Below are 21,535 nucleotides of genomic sequence, written 5' to 3'. Positions count from 1 at the left end.
GTATGTGGGATCCTTCTGGACCGGGGCATGAACCCGTGTCCCCTGCATCGACAGGCAGACTCTCAACCACTGTGCCATCAGGGAAGCCCCAGAAATGAGTTTTGATTATAGAATTTAAAATTGAAAAAGTGGAAAATTAACCTTTTTTTAAAACTTACCAGGGTTAAAGTTTTTCCTAAAAATATCTAAACATATATATGTAGTTTAGAAAAAAATGTAGCATCTTACTCTTTGGCAACTTGTTTTTCTTCATAAGACTAGATCATAGATAACTTTCTGTAGAGTATATATAGCTCTACCTCTTTTGTGACAGAGTTATATCATTCCTTTAAAAGAATATGCCATAATTTATTTAAACAAGTACCCACTGTTGGGTGCTTCAGTTTTTTTCTTATACTTCTAATGCAAATAGCAATAATTTTCCTTTTTATACAGATTTAATGTTCCCTGTTTTGTCAGACTCAAAACTATTTTCAGTTTAAAGAAAACGTAATTATTTTGCGAAGGTACTGAACATTAGAAATGTTTTAAAATTACGTGCTTCTATAAATTGCATTTAAAGTTATTGAGGAGTTTTGATTAATAACTGTACTATGGTTAATTTTTTAGACATCTGACTACCCAGTGGTGCTCTCTTTAGAAAATCACTGCTCCCCTTCCCAACAAGAAGTGATGGCAGACAATTTGCAGTCTACTTTTGGAGACGCCTTGCTTTCTGATACGCTTGATGATTTTCCAGACAAATTACCTTCACCAGAGGTAACACTTTGTCTGAGAAGCTCAGGTTAAGAAAAAGAGAAAAAAACATGTTACTGTTGTATTGGCCCATGAAACTGGGCTAGAGATCAATGACAGATGCTTAGTTTTGATTATTTATAGAGGTGTATCTTTGCAGTGTGTTTCCTAGGAAATAGTCCCATGAGCATTTAGGTGAATACATTTTTGATAAAGAGAATATATAGAGATATACCTAAAAATTCACATTTTAATTGTGCGTCATATCCCATGTGTCCAAAATTTCAAGTCAGTTTACATTAGACCACAGGAATTTGGTATGTTTTACAGGCCAAAGGCTAAGAAAGAGGCAAAGATCTAGGCTGTAAATAGAATTCATGCCCAGTACCTCAGCATCTGGGTGGCAGGTTCCCCCTTTTTTAATCTGCTCTTTTCAATGTCCCTGTCTCTACAGGCATCTTACCATCTTCAGTTGAGCATACTCAAGTATTTGGTTTTAAAAAAGCACCCACACCCTACCCTCAGGATTCAATTTCTACTCCAGCTATCTTTTTATTTTATTATTTCCTTTCTCAACCCAAATTTTCATTTCCTTGTCTCCTCACAACCTGCCTATTCAGGCGCCTCTTCCACGTGCACCAAGTGAGTATTTCAGTGTGCTCATCACTTTCCTACCAGTAAATTCTTTTTTTTTTTTTTAATATTTATTTTCTTTATCTTTTTTTTTTTTTTTTTGACTACATCGGGTCTTAGTTGCAGCACGTGGGATCTTTGTTGAGGCTTGTGGGATCTTTCATTGCAGCACATGGGCTTCCCTAGTTGTGGAGTGCAGGCTCCAGGTCACGTGGGCTCTGTAGCTGTGGCGCTTAGTTGTCCCGCGTCATGTGGGATCTCAGTTTCCCAACCAGGGATTGAACCTATGTCCCCTGCATTGAAAGGCAGATTCTTTACCACTGGACCACCATAGAAGTACCCCCCTACCAGTAAATTCTAACGGACCTATTTCAGCCTTCCTCTGACTTCTTGCCTTGACAACATTCAATGCTATGGATGCCTCCTTCCTTTACGTGAAACACTTCCTTCTGTAACACCACATTCTTCAGGCTTTCCTCATTCCTCTCTGGCCACTCTTCAGTTTCCTCTGCTGGTCCATTCTCCTCACCCCAAATTTTATCAGGAGATAAATGAACTTTTTTCTTTTTTGAATGACAGTATTTTTTAACAACCAATAGTTTAATTTTGACATGTCATCATTTTGGTAGATATAGTATATATTTGTAATATTTGAATATCCCCCTTTATATTTTTCTTTATTTTATTTAGATGAGTAGAAAATTTAAAGATGAAAGTGTTATGACACTAAGGACAAGAAGTATAGGACTCACGATAGAATTAAGACAGAGAAAAATAAACTGAACAAATGGACAAACTGTGACTCTTTCACTTGATGAGAATGCTCACAGGCTAAATGTGTTCAATTATGACAGAAAAGAAATATTAAACAACTTGTGCAGAGTGCTGTAAACACATCATCAGAGATTAAGAGTCATGGTCTAATTCAGGAAATTATAATAATAATTTCAGTTTTCTAGGAATAGAATTCCTCCTCTTATTATTTATAAATCTATTTTTTAGTATTCAGATATATAATTTCCATTAAAGCTTTTGCTTTCACACTAAAGTAAGGAGATGCTTTCCAATGAGTAAATGAGAAATTAGAGATAAAGTCATTTTCTTATACTGCACTTAGCCTTCAGTATACAAAAGAATTGCCTGGAGACTTGTTAAAGAGACATAATTTTGTCCCACAATTCAAGATTCTGGTTCTCTAATTTTGAAGTAGATTGCAGAAATCTGTTCTTTTTTTTTTTTTTTTTTTTCCTTTTTGCGGTACGGTATGTGGGCCTCTCACTGTTGTGGCCTCTCCCGTTGCGGAGCACAGGCTCCGGATGCGCAGGCCCAGCGGCCATGGCTCACGGGCCCAGCCGCTCCGCGGCATATGGGATCCTCCCAGACTGGGGCACGAACCCGTATCCCCTGCATCGGCAGGCGGACTCTCAACCACTTGCGCCACCAGGGAGGCCCAGAAATCTGTTCTTTTAACAAGCACCCCAGGTGATGCTTTTGATACTTGAGGTTGCAGAGTGCACTTTGGTAAACCCTGTATTAGTAACATGAGGGTCATGGTAAAAGAGAGAAGACACAAGATGATGGAATAATTTGAGTGGGTATCTGAGGATGACAAAGAGAAGGGCAGTAAAAGCTCCTTGAAGAAAAGAACTTTAGGGACTTCCCTGGTGGTCCAGTGGTAAAGCATCTGCCTTCCAGTGCAGGGGACATGGGTTTGATCCCTGGTTGGGGAACTAAGATCCCACATGCCGTGGGGCAACTAAGCCCATGTGCTACAACTACTGAGCCTGTGCACCTCAACTAGAGAGCCTGCGTGCCACAAACTACAGAGCCCAAGTGCTCTGGACCCCACACACCACAACTACAGAGCCCATGCGCTCTGGAGTCTGCGCGCCACAGCTAAAGAGAAGCCCGCCTGCCGCAACCAAAGGTCCCACATGCTGCAACAATGATCCCACGTGTCACAACTAAGACCCAACACAGCCAAAAATAAACAAACAAATAGAAACATTATAATAAAAAAAGAAAAGAATTTTTCTTCATAGGGTAGATCCCAGCAACATTATATACAATGTAGCAGGCACTGAATAAGTATGTTTGTTAAATTAATGAATATTTGAAAAGGGCAGAAATAAGTAAGTGAAAAAAAGGAACCAGAAGGCTTTGGATTTAGAATGAGTGACCCAGATGGTGAATTTTGCCATGCTCCTAGTTTTGATGGGCAGGAAATATTAAGTTGATGATGCTCGTATGCAGTACAGTTGAAATGTGAAGATTTATAAATCTTTAGCTTAAATTTAGTCTTTACTAGATGTCAAATACTATAATAGATATTTTTATATACCTGATCTCATATAATACTTTTTAATGTTGGATAAGAGAGTGATGACCTGAAGCATTCACTACCAGAAGTTATAACATTCTAACTTCTGTAACACTGAAAAAATATACATACACATATAATTATATAAATAATAATTTATATAAAATTATATATATATAATTTTAATAATTATAGAAAATTATATATATATAATTTTCATGTATTTCAAATTTGTGCATAGTAATAATTTATGGAATGTAGAAGAAATAGAAAAGAAAAGAAAGCCCCAATCATTACAGGTGTATTTTTTGGTGAATTTTGGTCAATACAATAATATCACTGCTTTCTATTAGGTTTTTAGGACTATGGAAAAAAGATGGAGCTTTTACATATCTTACTACTGTGGGCAAATTGAAAATATGATGAAAGACTTCTCGATGACAATGACAAGTGCAAATTTACCTGTGCATGTGTAATTGTATCTTTCTTTCAAATTGTTTCTGTAGGCATTAAAATTCAAGATATTAGTTAGAAACAAGAAAATAGGAACTTTAAGGGAAACCCGTGAAAGGAAAGGTTCTGATAAGCATGGTCAGGTAGAGGAATGTGAAGAAGAAGAGGAGGCAGAGCAAGAGGAGGAGGAAAATGAGGCCAAAGGACCAGAACCATTGGATGCTTTTCAAGATGATTTGGAAAAGGAGGCAGCGTCAAAAAGGGCAGTCGGAATTCCACTCTTCAAGAAAAAGGTGAGATGAGGTTTTGTGAAAGCCTTACAAGTGACTGAAAAGTTATCTTGTTTTTTTGTTGATTAGTTTTAAAACATTTTGGAGGAAAACATCTTTTTCCTACTTATAATAACTTCAGTCTATTATTTAAAATTTGTTTGGAAAAAACTAGCAGGGGGGAAGAAGTTTTAGAAGTCATCTCTTCCTGTATTAGCTGTTTGTAATTATTTTTTCTCTACAGCCAACAAATATTATGCCTTCTTATGTATTAGACACTGTGCAGTGTACAAAAGATAGTGTATCTGCTCTGAAGGAGATCATACTGTCAGAGACAAGAAAAGCACTGTTTATATTATATAGTATTTTAAGTATACAAGTTAGCATGACAAAGGAAGGTATACACGGTTGCAAGGGATACAAAACTAATTCAGCTGGTTTAAGTAAAATGTGAATTAATTCAATTGGTCCACAGAAATGAAAGTTTAGGGAAAGGGATTCTAATTTCAAGAATGACTTGGTTCAAGTGTATCAAGCAAAGTCCACAGAAATTTCTTTCTCCAACTTTGGCCCTACTTTTCCTATATTGGTGCAAGCCTTTGCAAAGCTTCGGTTTTACATGCTTTCAGATTCAAATCCAGTGGAAGGCCTGTCTATCTCTCAGCTGACCAAGCAGATTCTTTTTGTACATTGGCTATGATCCAAGCTGTGCACATCCCTGAGCCACTTACTGTGGGGAGTGCAGAGATCTGGTTAGCCAGGCCCAGTCCACGTTACCGACACTTAAGCACATGGATTGAGCATGCACAAGAAGTGTTTTCCAAAAAAAAAAAAAGAACACTTTGGAAGGGGCTAACAGAAGTGCAGAGGGTATAGATACTGGGCTATAGCAGAGCAATAAAGTACTATACAACAGAAGTTATTCCAAAATGTTAGATCACATTGGAAATATATTTACTCATGACTAAAATTCTTGAATTTGTAGAATTCATGATACTAAACTAAGACCTTTGGTATAAAGGAAATAGAAATAATTGCCATCCTCAATACTTACTACATTAATTGGGATTTTAGGTTTAGGTTGGCTCATAATTGACATTAAATGTTATCATAATAGAACATATTCACATTGACCCAATTCAAATAGTTTTTGAGGATATAATCTTATGAAAAGACTAAAATCATTGATTTGAAAGCATATTTTCTTTATTGAAAAAACAATTTTTCAAATGATTAGTGCAAAAATGTGAAATTATTGCCTTTTTTTTTCACTGCAAAGTTAAAAATAGCTACGGCCCTATCTGATCTTGTTATTTATACTAAAATTGAGAAGTTCAGAAGTTTTCACCATTCAAGACTGTATCAACAATTTAATGAAAGTAACTCTATTGGGGAGTCACAAGCCCGAAAACTTTCAAAGTTGAGAGGTAAATTCTTATGATTCAAATAGATAAAGTGTTTAAACAAGTTATATTCACTTTTAAGGTGTCAAAATTGGTCAATGATGTTTACAAAAACTATATTCTAGTACAATTTCAATATATTTAACAAATTTTAAAAAGGGTTATATGCCTCACATTAAGTTTTATTTCACAGAACTCAACCATTACTTAAGTCATGAAATTTTGATTGAGAATGTCCAGTATGGACACTTTGTTGGGAGGGGCTGTGGTGAGCAGTTTACATGGGAGAGCAGTGAGTGACAAGGCTACAGAGGTAGGCAAAGCCAAATTACAAGGAACTTGAACTTTGTCCTACAATCCAAAGTGAGTAGGAAGAGATTGAAATCTCAGGAGTCACATGATCCCCTGTGTGTTTCTGAAAGATGCCTCTGTTAGCGCATAAGGGTGACACTGCCTGCAGGGAGGAGATGATAAAGGCTTATGACAGGGAGACTGGAGCCAGGGTGAACTTTGTGGACTCGGTGGGCATCTAAGAGGTAGAGTTAAATAGACTGGGAGGCTGTATCTCTAAGGTGAAGCAGAGGGAAAAAATGGTACCCAGGCCAGACTGCCAGATGGCTGTGTACCTGCAGAGGGACCATGTGTCTCTGCATCTTCTTTTCACTGTCTCCTGACTCTACATCTGAGGTGGGTCTATTCTGCTTGGTGTAGAGCCTGAGACACAACAGGGAAAGAGAATGAGAAGAAGATGCTACCTTCTTCTCAGACTTATATGGCAGGGAATATCATCAACTTAAAAAGGGATGGTCTGTCGGGAGGGGAAATTTTTTCCCTCTATCCTTCTTGAGTTCTTGTGGCTGGACTACTAATAAAACAGACGCAAGTTTTGACAGGAGAAAAAGAAACAAAATTTAATTCATAGAAATGGGACCTAAGAAGTGACCAAAGTAGGCAGGTTTTATACCTTTTAGACAAAGAAACAATAAATTTGTGAGGAATTGACAGGACAAAGAAATTTAGGTTTTGGGTGACCAATTAGTGAAGAATTCAAACAGCGTTTGGGCTTGGGGTAGTAAATTAAAGAAGTCACAAAGTTTGTTTTCACAGTCTTCTCAGCCCTGAATTCCCTGTCTTTGGTGGGAAGGGTGTCCTATGTTCAGACGCAGGGAGTGCATCTTTCACATGAGACATTTATTTCCTCCTTTGAAGGAGACAGAAAGGAGGGATAGAGTGTCCCTCTTGCATTGGCCATTTCTTAAGTCACTTTAATTCAAAATAATCAATATGCCACTGAAGCACATTTTAGGGGCAGCCTACCCTGTGCCTCAACAGTCAATTAACTTCAGAATCAGGTGACTCTCCATATCCTTTTTAAAAATTACAATCTACCATCTTATGTAGAAGCACCACGGCAGAGAAATCAGCACTGGCAACTAACTTGAGAAAAGCTGTTGGCTATTAGGAATTGCAGATTCTGGTATATTTGTTGGTTAACCTCATTTGGCTGGCCATCGGTACCCCAGGGTTTTGAGGCATGCTTTAGCTTATCTCCTCAAACTGCCTATTAGAAAGATCCTATATTAAAGGGCTTTTTTTTTTTTTAACTGAGGCTTGTGACCAAAAGTCAATTCAGTAGATCTAAATGACAGTTAAAAGAATAGAATAGAGTAGAATGGAATGGAATATAACAAAATGGAATGGAATAGAACAAAATAATAGGATGGAGAAGATGTATTGTAGGCAGGAAGAATAAGTATTGTTTTGTGAAACAATTGTGTGTGTGTGTGTGTGGTGTTGGGTTGTGATATAAGGCGTATTTTTTACTGTGAACTATTGTCAACAGAGTTGAATTTGAATGACCTACTTTACTAGCCTCCACTGTTTCAAACTATCGGATAGTTTTTGTTGTTGTTGTTCATGGGGACAGGACGTCTGGGCACAGCAGAAGTCGTTATAATTCTCTCACTCTCTTCATATTAAACACTTGCTCAAAATCTGAAAAGGGACTGGGTAGTTCAGGGCAGAGTCATAAAATATAGCATCAGCGTTTCTTTGGAAAGAGTATAGAATATTTTTCTTGTGCCAAAAGTTAATAGTAAATAATTAATGATTGGGCAAAGATGTTCTGCAAGGATGTCTATCATTAAAAACATAATAAACATCATTAAGTTTATAATAGGGAAAAATCAGAAACAGAAATTTTCATATGTGTGAATGCTTTTCAGTCATTTAAAAATAATGTCGTAGGTGAATATTATTGAAATGGAGTGATTTTCGTGTTATCTTAGTAAGTTAAAAAATGGAAGTTTATAAAAGGGAATAAACAATAAGATTCAATTAAAAATAAGTATATACATATGACAAAAGAATGGAAATATATATATATACCAAGAGGTTATCAGGGTTATTAATTGAGTGGTGAGATTATATGTTGTTTTCTTATTTTTTCTTATTTAATTTTCACATTTCTCATGCTAGGTGAAAACTTAGCATGTTTAATTTCTAAATCTCAGAAGTAACAAAATCATGTTAAGGGTCCATAGTGATCATCCATGTTTATTGCTTTGTAGATGAAAAAAATTAAGACCCAGAAGAGTACGTATTTTATCAACAGATAGACATCTAGTTTAGGACTGGATAAGGGATCATGACACTTGGACACACAAAGTGCATTTGTACATGAGTAGCTTCAAAGTGAACTTTTCCTCAAGGAGAGGATAACTTCTAAAATTGAGTGTTTATTAAATTAACTGTAATTACTATAACTTCAGTAACTGTAATTTTTTACCTGTCAGTGCTTCCTAAAGAACAGTTTTTAGGATGAGAGTGGCAATGATTCTGTTCTAGCCTGAAGAGCAAATAGAGTGGACATAGACAATAACCATTTCTTCCATGACTGGTCACCATATTAGCAGAAATAGTTGTGGGAAAAGGATCTGCTTAGTGAAAGAATAAAAACCTTGGAGAAACATAAAATCTATGTTCAAAAATTTGAGGGGTGTCCAATGGTAAATGGTGTAAATTAGTTTTGAATCTTAAGTGATTAAATACAATTACTAGAAATGTGTAAAAAAAATAAGTAGAAACATAAAGAATATGTATAGAAACTGAAACAGACGTGTGTGTGTGTGTGTGTGTGTGTCTGTGTGTGTGCGTGTGCTTCAAGTATAGACATTGTCTTCCTTTCCTTGTAAGGAAAACATTTGAAATAATCAGAGAAGTATTGGGAGGTAGCAAGTTCTCTCTCTTTTTTTTTAAGAACAAATACCTTTTATTTATTTTTATTTTTTAATAACTTTATTTATTTATTTCTGGCTGCGTTGGGACTTTGTTGCTGCATGCTGGCTTTCTCTAGTTGCAGTGAGCAGGGGCTACTCTTCTTTGTGGTGTGCGGGCTTCTCATTGTGGTGGCTTCTCTTGCTGAGGAGCATGGGCTCTAGGAGTGCGGGCTTCAGTAGTTGTGGCATGGAGGCTCAGTAGTTGTGGCGCACGGGCTTAGTTGCTCCACGGCATGTGTGATCTTCCTGGACCAGGTCTCGAACCAGTGTCCCCTGCATTGGCAGGTGGGTTCTTAACCACTGTGCCACCAGGGAAGTCCTGCAAGTTCTCCTTCAATGGAGGGATGCAAACAGAAATTGAATGAATTTTGGGGAAAGATACTATGGTGGTTAGAAGGTCAGCTGGAAGCTGAGTTGAGTAACTTTAAGTTCCCTTTCAGCCCTGAGGATCTGTTAAATATTCAATTTGATTAACTTGGACATCACATAGTTTTATATGACTTCCATGCAATTCTGTCCTAATGAGAAAACCAAAGTGAAAAAAACCAAAATGGGTAAAGATACTTTTGTTTTCAAAAATGGATGCATTTTATTTTGGAATTTTATATACTCTATGTCAAAGTGAAATTAATTTGGCTGTGAGCAAAAAGAAATATATTATCCAATTGTTTATTTCTTTGAGTGAATAATTACATAAAATTGTTTAATAAAAAATTATTATTAACTTTTCAATAACAGTGAATTACACTGCCAAACAAAGGCATGAATTTATTTTGATTTCCATGAATTGCAAATACTTCTGCCAGGACAATAGACATCAACATTATTGAAACTGTTGTAGAATTAAATAAATATATAGACATAGTAGTTTATTTGAAATCTTTGCAATGTTTTAATAAATTTCTTTCTTTTAGCCAACGAATTTATTCTTCACACCACAAAGTTCATTACCAGAATATATCCCAAAGCAACAAGAGCAGACTCTTCTAATTTTAATCCTCAAGAATTTTGGAATGTAGGTTGTCAAATGGGTATGTTACATAGGATACTGAGTTTTTTGCAAAAATAAGATAAAATAAATTCATTTTGTGAATTAATGAAAGATTCATGAAAAGAGCTTCCTTTGAAGAATTTTCGAGCCTGGGTGTTTTGGAGTCAAGCAATGATGAATCATTGGCTTCAAGAGTTGAAGTTATTCCTAAATAGGTTGAAAAGGGTAAATCTAGGTGAGGGTAGAAGCATGGAGGTTAAATTCATGAGGGGTTTGCATGGGAATTGTAGGAACGGGAAAAAGAAACCAAAAAGAGATGTAAGAGGACAGTGGAGATCAAGTCCTTTGCTTGAAAGATTTGCTACAGGCCTCTTCAAATCGACTGACCTCTGCTTTTTGTACTTTAATCACTTCTGCATTCATAGTATTGAAAAGTAAGACTGCATAGCTTTGTTATTTGTCCTTGACTGACTCTCCTTATTCCAAATTGATCAACTGGTGTACCAGTGGGACTAACCAGTCAGAAAGTGCCAGGTGTTACCCCTTCTGCTGCTGAATTGTGACAAGGCCCATAGGTTTTCAGAGAGGGAGGGAGTGGGATCAGGATGGTAGGGAGGGCAGTGGGGGGTAGATGGTGGTACTGCATTATAGTGGCTATTTACCAGCCTATATGGAGTTGTTTCTATATTTTAACAACAATTATTGCTCTGCCTGTTCCCCGCTTTCTCCTCTAGTGATTACAGTACCTCTTTAGTCATGAAAGTTTATGATACAGTTGGTGTCTTCCCTTCCAGCATTTAATGTACTGATTTTCTTTACTCTCATATTTCCTGAATGTTTTCTGACATGTACATTGCTATTCTATAATCTATGCTGTATGCCATTTTGATTTTTTAACTCAAAGCTGTAAAATAATTTGCAGATTAAATTTTTTTTTTTTTTTTTTTTTTTTTGCTGTATGCGGGCCTCTCACTGCTGTGGCCTCTCCCGTTGTGGAGCACAGGCTCCGGACACACAGGCCCCGCGGCCATGGCTCGCGGGCCCAGCCGCTCCGCGGCACGTGGGATCCTCCGGGATCGGGGCACGAACCCGTGTCCCCTGCATCGGCAGGCGGACTCTCAACCACTGCGCCACCAGGGAGGCCCGCAGATTAAATTTTGAAACTCACCTTCATATGTTAACAAAGACATGGCAAAAGGAAAGGTTTAAAAATCATGACTTACTTGGCTAATGCTTGCTCTTAAAATGTTTGAAGATATATAATCCATGATTAGGTTTCAGTAAACTGTTTAATTGCGTTTCTTTAGATATACCCTCTATTTCCTGACAATGTTAAAATAGTCTTTTTCCCTCACAGTGGCCTTAAATTTCCAGACCCCTGGTCTGCCTATGGATCTTCAAAATGGGAAATTTTTGGATAATGGTGGTTCTGGATATATTTTGAAACCACACTTCCTAAGAGATAGTCAAACAAAGTTTAATCCAAATAAAGCACTAATGGACAGTAATCCAATCATACTTATGATAAGGGTAAGATTAATTACTTTTTCTTTTAACTTTATTGGTTATGATATAAGCTAGATAGTATGCATTAATATTTTTAGTTCTATTGATTTTCTTTAATGCCTTTTAAGTTTCTGTTAATCTTTTCAGGTAATGTAGGTGGGTGGTATTTCAGCATCCTTCCATATCTGAAAAATGTCTTTCTGTTGCCTTTTTGCATGAATGAAAAAAATTGCATAGTTCTAATTAGAGGAACTAGTCTAGGTGTTCTAGTTGTTGTTCTAGTGAGAAGGTGGGGTGTTTCAGCCACTTTTTCAGATCCCTTCCTAATCCACACAAATCTCATTGCTGTGTTTCTGTGGATTTCTTCTTTCCTTTTTAATCTATATGCAAGCGGTCCTTTCTCACTTTCATTTGTGGGTGAGAAAGAATTTCTTAATCCTCATCTCAAACTAAACATTCTCCTTGTATTTTATACACATTCACATTATACACATTCACTGTTTCAACCCCAAACAATACTCAAATCTGACCTCATTTTTGGACTATAAAGGCTTATTTTTAAATTTTATTTAAATTCCTTGACTCAATTAACTCAGGCAAGAAAAGTGGGAGCTATTCTTGTCTTCCACATCTCCTTCACTTCCCATGTCCGATCCATTTCTAAGTTCTGTAGATCTCATTTTAAATGTCTTCCTTATCCATCCCCTTGATCTGATGTCATTTGTTACTGTCTTTTTTTTAGGAATCAGTTACCTGTCATCACCTCCATTCCTTTGGCTTCCTAAGGGGTTTTCAGGTAGCCTTGTCTCAGTTGTCCTGATCCATCTTCCACAAGTCAACCAGAGAGATTTTGCTGCAGTGCTAATCTTATCATGCCTACTTAATATTTATTTGTGTCTCCTGATCGTTTTCTTAGTCTGGCTTTGTCCTACTCCTCTAGCCTCATCTCTCACTTCTTCCAGCCTTTCAACCCATTCTGAAACTGTATGGAAGCCTTCTTTTTTGTCCACAATGACTCTTCTATGTATTGCATATGCTATTTCCTTGGATTGGACTACTCTTCCGTCCTTCTTCTGCCTATTGCATTCTGACTCATTTTTCAATACTTTACATGTCACTTCTTTTTGGAAGCTTTTTCCTGTGCTTCTTTTGAAGTTTTCTTCTGTTTTTCCATAACACCCTATACATACATACATTATGGCACTTACCACACTTTAAATTATAATTATCTACTTGTTATACTTGTCTTTCTCCCCCCACTTGTCTGAGGGTCCTTTAAGGATAAGGACTCTGTTTTGTTCAACCCTTATCCACAGTAACTGACACAAAGTATATGCTCAATACATGTAGGTTAATTGAATGAATGATTTCTTTTTCAAGTTGAGAATACTAAAGAGAATATATGTGCTCTTTTATTGAGAAAGTGAAGATGGAGGATAGCTGGTATGCATAGATGTTTACAAATGCCACCTGTTTGTATTCTGAGAGGTCTCATGTAGGGGTGTAAGTGACATGGTGTGAAAGAGGCAGGGTTGATGATTTTCCTAGGAAGCTGCTGCCGTAGCCATGTGTGTCTTCCCCTCTTGTTCTGTTTGTTCTAGGGAGCTTTGTGATTACATTATGACTTGCACAAATTGTGGAGAGCATGATTTGGGAATAAAAGTTTTGCCGTTAGCTTTCTTATGTCCTTGATGAAGCCATTTAACATTTCTGGTTTACTCTTTGTCAACTGTAAACAGAGAACTTTGGATTAAATCAGTTATTTTCAAGCTTATAAAAACTAAGATATTATTTTCTAAGTTTAAAATCTCGTGTATAAGACCAGTAGATGAAAGCAGAACTATCTGGTTGACCACTAAGGGTTTTCTGTTTGACATCCATCCTCTGCAGCGGTCCCTGGAAGGGCTTTGTGAATCAGAGTGTACAAATTATTTGAACAATAAATCTCTAAATTCTATTTCAGTATGCACCTTCTCCATATTGATAAGGGTTTATTACCTGGAGGGCCCTATATTCAGCTGATAGGCTCTGGTATCAGTGTACTAGTTTTTCACAGTCAATGTTCCTTCAGGTTACCTTGATATCTAATTATGCTTATTGATCAATGCCTGTTCCATACTGGTTGTTAAATATTTGCACAGTTACTCTGGTTTCTAGCTGATGTCATAATTTGTAGATGTAGGAAGGAAAAAATTACACACTGGCACTTTTTTCTTTTCTTTTCCTTCTTTTCTTCTTTCTTTTTTCACAACAATTATTTATTTGTTCCTCTTTATTATAATCTTCAGAAATTGAAATCATGTCTCAATTTTTTACATTAGTACACTCTATAAACTAGTACACTTCAAATACTGTTTTTTTTTTAAATTCGGACTTTGTTCCTTAAAGTAAAACAAATCTGTGCTTCAACAATTAGTTTGACTAATAGAAGACTAAATAAAACTATTATTAGTTACTTTGTTAAGCATTTTTCTGCTATCCAGTCCCTAATATATATATGTAATAATTGATTTTGTCAAACTCAGGTTACTTATGACAATATAGAAAGCAATGGGTAAGGTAAAATTTCATGATAAATTATCCAAACATATAAATTATACTGTCAGAGAATGCTATCATAGGAAATTATGTGGTGTTTTTTCTTATATTCAGAAGTCATATTTATAGTTTACAATTTTTTTGTTGTATATATACAATATGAATTTGAAAAGAGTTCATGTTTTTGGAGTGACTCAGCCTGAATTACAGTAGAAGGGGATCATAACAATGCTTTTAAAATAAAAATATTTGTTGGACCATCAATCTTGAAGAATGTGGATTCTATTATAATCACATATTGGTAAAATGGAGTAATTTAGACATGTTCCTGGTGTTCATCTATTGATACTTGGGGATAAAAGAGTTAAAATTAAAAATTGGCACTGTTTTCTACTTTCAGTTTGTTTGTTTGTTTGGGTTTTTTTTTGGTGGGAAATGACTTAGTAAATCATGATTTTTGGAAAACCTATTTTATTTTGAAATTAAGCAGTGATGCAGTTTGACATTCTGCTAAATTCTTGAATTCCCTTATTTTTGTGCAGCTCATCAGTGGGATCCAGTTGCCTCCCAGTTATCATTCATCATCTAACAAAGCTGACACATTAGTGACTGTAGAAATTTTGGGAGTTCCAAATGATCAAATGAAACAGCAGAGTCGTGTAATTAAAAAAAATGGTGAGCTCCTAATATATTTTATCGAACATCTGTTAGACTTCTTGTTGAAAAGCTTAAAAATTATATATTGATAGAGTTTTGATACGTATTTTTTATTCATAAGGAAAAGGTTTTGCATTATGCTGAAGATGACCAAAGTGTTATATGCAGCAAAAACAATTTGACAATGACTTAATGTTGGCTAGATGTATTTTCAGATTACAGATACAAAAATTTATCTGACCTGAAAAATTAGTGCTTTTTCCATTTTTACTTCCTTTTTATGTTTCCTTGTATGACTGAATTAAGAGCGACATTTTGACAGCTGCAAATCTACTTAGCTTCTAGCCTCTGTGTAAAATAAAGAACTTAAGATTTCTCTGATACCACATGTTACATAGTTATACTTCACTACTTGAATTATTTTAGATCAGAGGTCCGTGGCTTCTGACTCAGGCTAAGGATGCCATAGAAACCTACTCATACAGTATTTGGATAAAAAATTTAGTCATTTTTGCCAGAAGGGAAATGTAGGAATGGAAGAAATGACTTTGGTAAGATTTTCAGTGTTCCAGCATCCCATGATAATTTAGGTAATACAGTACTGACATTGTTATTTCTTCTCTGAAGTTGAAATCATGAAGGAAATTAGAAAAGTATAGATTCTTGGGGTTGACTCTTAGAGTCACCTGGGAAGAGAGCTTGCAAGTGATCCTTTGAGTCTAGAATCTTCTATGAGTGGATATTCCCAAAATATAGTGGACTTCATTTCAGAGTCTGGAAATATGCTCCAGGCTAAATGGCACAGATAGAGAAGCAGGTGCCGTCTTAGTAGTCTTCTTCTTCTTTGGTGATAGTACCCCCCCCTGCAAAATGTCCAATGTTCAACTCCTCCCAAATCCAGAATATTCCTCCAGCATGGCCCCTAGTGCAAAGGGCATGAAAAAAGGTTTGGGAAGTTTTGCTACCTCATCCTATGTTATCAGTGGGAAGGGATATTAGTGATGACTTCCTGCCTTATTTGACACCCCTTAGAGTTGAAATGGCAGTGTCAAGAAACGGTAACTGCTATCAGGAAGCTTCTAGTAACCTATCCCTTGTTTTCTCCATCCTCTTAATTGAATCTTCATGACAAAATGCACAGAACATTAATTTATTCAATGCACCCCTTATATAATACTATGATTCTAGCTCCTGTTAGAAATTTGATTGCATCCCTGGGTTTTATGAGAATAACCCTACAGAAATTCAGTTTGGTTCATTAGACATTACTGGGCCCATTATATTAAAAGCCTGGTTCTAAGTATCAAAAAAACTTCGAATCTCTGTTTATTAACTGCATTCTTATGTATGTCCCAACTAATTCTATTGTAGATAGTCTACAGTTCAGTGTGGAATATGAGATATAAGTAAAACTGTTATGAACAAGTCATTAGTGCTTTAAAGAAAGTACAAAGAATTGTATGGAAGGGGCAAATTTCGAGATGGTTCTTGGCAAATGAGTAGAATTTTTTATAGAGATTGAGGATAAGGGAACTTTTTTTCTTTTTCTTTTTTTTTCTGGCCATGCTGAGAGGCTTGCATGATCTTAGTTCCCTGATCAGGGATTGAACCTGGGCCATGGCAGTGAATGAGCCAAATCCTAGCCACTGGGCTGCCAGGGAATTCCCAAGGATAAGGAAATTTAAGGCAAAAGTAATAATATGAGTGCTAAAACATGGAGAAAACATTCAAACATGTTAGGGAAAAGTAAAGAAGTAAAGAAGTTCAAATGCAGTGTACTTAAGAAAGATTAGTGTGAGATAAAATGAGAAATTTACCTTAGGTATGGTCATGGAAAATAGTGAAAGCCATGATAAGGTAGTAGAAACTTTTTTTTCTGTATAAAATGAATAAAATTAAAACTTTTTTTTTTTTTTTTTTTTTTTCTTTTTGCGGTATGTGGGCCTCTCACTGTTGTGGCCTCTCCCGTTGCAGAGCACAGGCTCCGGATGCGCAGGCCCAGCGGCCATGGCTCACGGGCCCAGTCGCTCCGCGGCATATGGGATCCTCCCAGACCGGGGCACGAACCCGTATCCCCTGCATCGGCAGGCGGACTCTTAACCACTTGCGCCACCAGGGAGGCCCCTAAAACTTTTAAACAGGGATACAAAACACTAAGAGAGTTGAGCGTTCCAGAGATCATTTCTGCAGAGTAGAAAGGACGAAGTGTATGAGAGAGAGATGAGAAATACAGAATAGAGTTAGATGTGATCTCACGGTTAGAGCATGTAGAAGTCAGGTCCTAAACAAGGGCTGTGGCATCAGAAAAGGAGTGGAGGATGCATGTGAGGAAGACTAGCAAGACTAAAGGTGTAGATGACCGGACAGGAGGGATTCTGAGATCACTTAGCTACTAGGGTAGTGAAAGACATGAGAGTCTGGGAGGAAAACGATCACATTTGGGTAAGGTGGGGAAATGATTTTTAACTATATTTGTAACTAAGCAAATTTGGTATTCTGGTTTATTTTTTATTTATTTTATTTTGACACTAAAAGGACTTTCGTATATATATCTATATATGATTGTGTGTGTGTGTGTGTGTGTGTGTATGTGTATGAAAGAGTGAAAGAGAGTATGGTGAAGGAGGGTTGGAGGAGGAAGGATAAATTAGTATAAGAATTTCGTGCAGTCATTTTTCAGTGTCTATAAAGAACTGACTCTCGGGCTTCCCTGGTGGCGCAGTGGTTGAGAGTCCGCCTGCCGATGCAGGGGACGCGGATTTGTTCCCCGGTCCGGGAAGATCCCACATGCCGCGGAGCGGCTGGGCCCGTGAGCCATGGCTGCTGAGCCTGCACGTCTGGAGCCTGTGCTCAGCAACGGGAGAGGCCACAGCAGTGAGAGGCCCACGTACCGCAAAAAAAAAAAGAACTGACTCTTAAACCTGTCCCTATGCTCCATTGAATTATTTCTTTTCTTAGGGCAAGGTAAGATGGTTATTATTTCAGTGTGAGTCAATTTGTTTAATATTTTTACGGGCATAGACTGCATTCTGGATTACTTCCTAGTAAATGTGCACTTGTGACTACAGATGCACCATAGAAAACATAGATATGGTATAATTAGTCATAAATGCTTCAATACTTCTTGAAATGTAACTCAAAGGACAGATCTATTGAAGTAGTAGGTGTAGCATTGCTTTTGTACAATGAAAAATAATACATTATTTTTCTCTGAACTTTTGAGTTTTTATTAAATAAGAGTGTATATTTGATCTGGATGTGAATTTCTTGATTCCATTCAGTTATGCTTAATTTTTCTCTGATTTGGGTCACATTGTGATACAATTTGGATTTCTTGTTTGGCAAGAGAGTGTTTGGGATAATCTATTTTGCTAAGGACATAAATTACTCATCAACTTTTGTATTTTTTTTAACATCTTTATTGGAGTATAATTGCTTTACAATGGTGTGTTAGTTTCTGCTTTATAACACAGTGAATCAGCTGTATGTATACATACATCCCCATATCTCTTCCCTCTTGGGTCTCCCTCCCTCCCACCCTCCCTATCCTGCCCCTCTAGGTGGTCACAAAGCACCGAGCTGATCTCCCTGTGCTATGTGCCTTCCCACTAACTATCGATTTTACATTTGGTAGTGTATATATTCCCATGCCACTCTCTCACTTTGTCCCAGCTTACCCTTCCCCTCCTCCGTGTCCTCATCATGTTGTTTTGATGAAGCTCAATGAGTTGAAATTGAATAGAAGTAATTCAAGTTTATGGGGAGATTACATCAGACGGGTTGGGTTAGATCAAACAACCCATACAAAGATAACACAAATTTAGTTCTAACTCATGCTTACTCAGTGTCTTAGTTCAGGCTGCGTCAGCAGCAACAAAAACAGACTGGTTGGCTTAAAACATAGGAATTTATTTTCTCACAGTTCTAGAGGTTAGAAATCCATGGTCACATTCTGGTGAGGGTCCTCTTCCTGGTTTGTACGCAGCTGTTTTCTCGCTGTATCCTCCTAACATGGCAGAGCCAGATTATTTCTCTTGTGTCTCTCCTTATGAGGGCATTAATCCCATTCTTGGGGGCTCCAACCTCATGACCCAATTAATTCCCTGAGACCCCACCTCAAAATAGCATCACGTTGGGGATAAGGACTTCAGCATCTGAATGAGGGGGCAAAAACATTCATTCCATAGCACTCATACAGTCCATCACACAGGGGCAATAAGCTTCTGTTTATTGGTTTGTGTGTGTGTGTGTGTATGTGTGTGTGTTAGTTTCTGTTTAAAACAAAGTGAATCAGCTATACATACACATATATCCCCATATCTCTTCCTCTTGCATCTCCCTCCCTCCCACCCTTCATATCCCACCTGTCTAGGTGGTCACAAAGCACTGAGCTGATCGCCCTGTGCTATGCGGCTGCTTCCCACTAGCTATCGGTTTTACATTTGGTAGTGTACATTTGTCAATGCCACTCTCTCATTTTCTCCCAACTTACCTTTCCCCCTCCCCCTGTCCTCAAGTCCATTCTCTAGTAGGTCTGCGTCTTTATTCCTGTCCTGCCACTAGGTTCTTCATGACCACCTTTTTTTTTTTTAGATTCCATATATATATGTTAGCATACGGTATTTGTTTTTCTCTTTCTGACTTACTTCACTCTTTATGACAGACTCTAAGTCCATCCACCTCACTACAGATAAATCAGTTTTGTTTCTTTTCATGGCTGAGTAATATTCCATTGTATATATGTGCCACATCTTCTTTATCCATTCATCTGTAGATGGACACTTAGGTTGCTTCCATGTCCTGGCTATTGTAAATAGAGCTGCAGTGAACATTGTGGTACATGACTCTTTTTGAATTATGGTTTTCTCAGGGTATATGCCCAGTAGTGGGATTGCTGTGTCGTATGGTAGTTCTATTTTTAGCTTTTTAAGGAACCTCCATACTGTTTTCCATAGTGGCTGTATCAATGTACATTTCCACCTACAGTGTAAGAGGGTTCCCTTTCCTCCACACCCTCTCCAGAATTTACTGTTTGTAGATTTTTTGATGATGGCCATTCTACCTGGTGTGAGGTGATACCTCATTGTAGTTTTGATTTGCATTTCCCTAATGATTAGTGATGTTGAGCATTCTTTCATGTGTTTGTTGGCAATCTGTATGTCTTCTTTGGAGAAATGTCTATTTAGGTCTTCTGCCCATGTTTGGATTGGGTTGTTTATTTTTTTTGATATGAAATTGAATGAGCTGCTGGTAATTTTTGGAGATTAATCCTTTGTCAGTTGCTCAATGCAAATATTTTCTTCCATTCTGAAGGTTGTCTTTTCATCTTGTATATGGTTTCCTTCACTGTGCAAAAGCTTTTAAGTCATTAGGTCCCATTTGTTTATTTTTGTTTTTATTTCCATTTCTCTAGGAGGTGGGTCAAAAGGGATCTTGCTGTGATTTAATTCATAGAGTGTTCTTCCTGTGTTTTCCTCTAAGAGTTTTAGAGTGTCTGGCCTTACATTTAGGTCTTTAATCCATTTTGAGTTTATTTTTGTATATGGTGTTAGGGAGGGTTCTAATTTCATTCTTTTACATGTAGCTGTCCAGTTTTCCCAGCAGCACTTATTGAAGATGCTGTGTTTTCTGCTTTGTATATTCTTGCCTCCTTTATCAAAAATAAGGGGACCATATGTGCGTGGGTTTAGCTCTGGGCTTTTGATCCTATTTCATTGATCTATATTTCTGTTTTTGTGCCAGTACCATACTGTCTTGATTACTGCAGCTTTGTAGTATAGTCTGAAGTCAGGGATCCTGATTCCTCCAGCTCCATTGTTCTTTATCAAGATTGCTTTTGCTATTCGGAGTCTTCTGTGTTTCCATACAAATTGTGAAATTTTTTGTTCTAGTTCTGTGAAAAATGACATTGGTAGTTTGATAGGGATGGCACTGAATCAGTAGATTGCTTTGGGTAGTATAGTCATTTTCACAATGTTGATTCTTCCAATCCAAGAACATGATATATCTCTTCATCTGTTTGCATCATCTTTAATTTCTCTCATCAGTGTTTTATAGTTTTTGGCATACAGGTCTTTTGTCTCCTTAGGTAGGTTTATTCCTAGATATTTTATTCTTTTTGTTGCAGTGGTAAATGGGAGTGTTTCCTTAATTTCACGTTCAGATTTTTCATCATTAGTGTATAGGAATGCAAGAGATTTCTGTGCATTAATTTTGTATCCTGCTACTTTACCAGATTCATTGATTATCTCTAGTAGTTTTCTGGAAGCATCTTTAGGATTCTCTATATATAGTATCATGTCATCTGCAAACAGTGGCAGCTTTACTTCTTCTTTTCCGAAATGGATTCCTTTTATTTCTTTTTCTTCTCTGATTGCTGTGGCTAAAACTTCAAAAACAATGTTAAATAAAAGTGGTGAGAGTGGGCAAACTGGTCTTGTTCCTGATCTTAGTGGAAATGGTTTCAGTTTTTCTCCATTGAGGATTATGTTGGCTGTGGGTTTGTCATATATGGCCTTTATTATACTGAGGTAAGTTCCCTCAGTTTTTTATCATAAATGGGTGTTGAATTTTGTTGAAAGCTTTTTCTGCATCTATGGATATGATCATGTGGTTTTTACTCTTCAATTTGTCAATATGGTGTATCACATTGATTGATTTGCGTATATTTAAGAGTCCTTGCATTTCTGGGGTAAACCGCACTTGATCATGGTGTATGATCCTTTTAATGTGTTGTTGGATTCTGTTTGCTA

The 21,535-nt window shown here is 37.0% G+C and overlaps 1 protein-coding gene across 1 annotated transcript in view; it reads left to right on the top strand.

Moving 5' to 3' along the window:
• Positions 1-21,535, top strand: part of PLCZ1 (phospholipase C zeta 1) — a 33,531-nt gene that overhangs the window by 6,706 nt on the left and 5,290 nt on the right. The window contains exons 3-8 of the mRNA XM_060113154.1: positions 610-759; positions 4,195-4,434; positions 5,690-5,837; positions 10,006-10,122; positions 11,440-11,612; positions 14,669-14,801. Coding sequence (XP_059969137.1) covers positions 610-759; positions 4,195-4,434; positions 5,690-5,837; positions 10,006-10,122; positions 11,440-11,612; positions 14,669-14,801 — 961 coding nt within the window. The remainder of the gene's footprint in view (positions 1-609; positions 760-4,194; positions 4,435-5,689; positions 5,838-10,005; positions 10,123-11,439; positions 11,613-14,668; positions 14,802-21,535) is intronic.

The sequence above is a fragment of the Mesoplodon densirostris genome, chromosome 11 (assembly GCF_025265405.1).
Source record: "Mesoplodon densirostris isolate mMesDen1 chromosome 11, mMesDen1 primary haplotype, whole genome shotgun sequence".
NCBI lineage: Eukaryota > Metazoa > Chordata > Mammalia > Artiodactyla > Ziphiidae > Mesoplodon > Mesoplodon densirostris.
The sequence above is the reverse complement of the archived record's forward strand: the minus strand, read 5'-3'. Positions and strand labels throughout refer to the sequence as shown.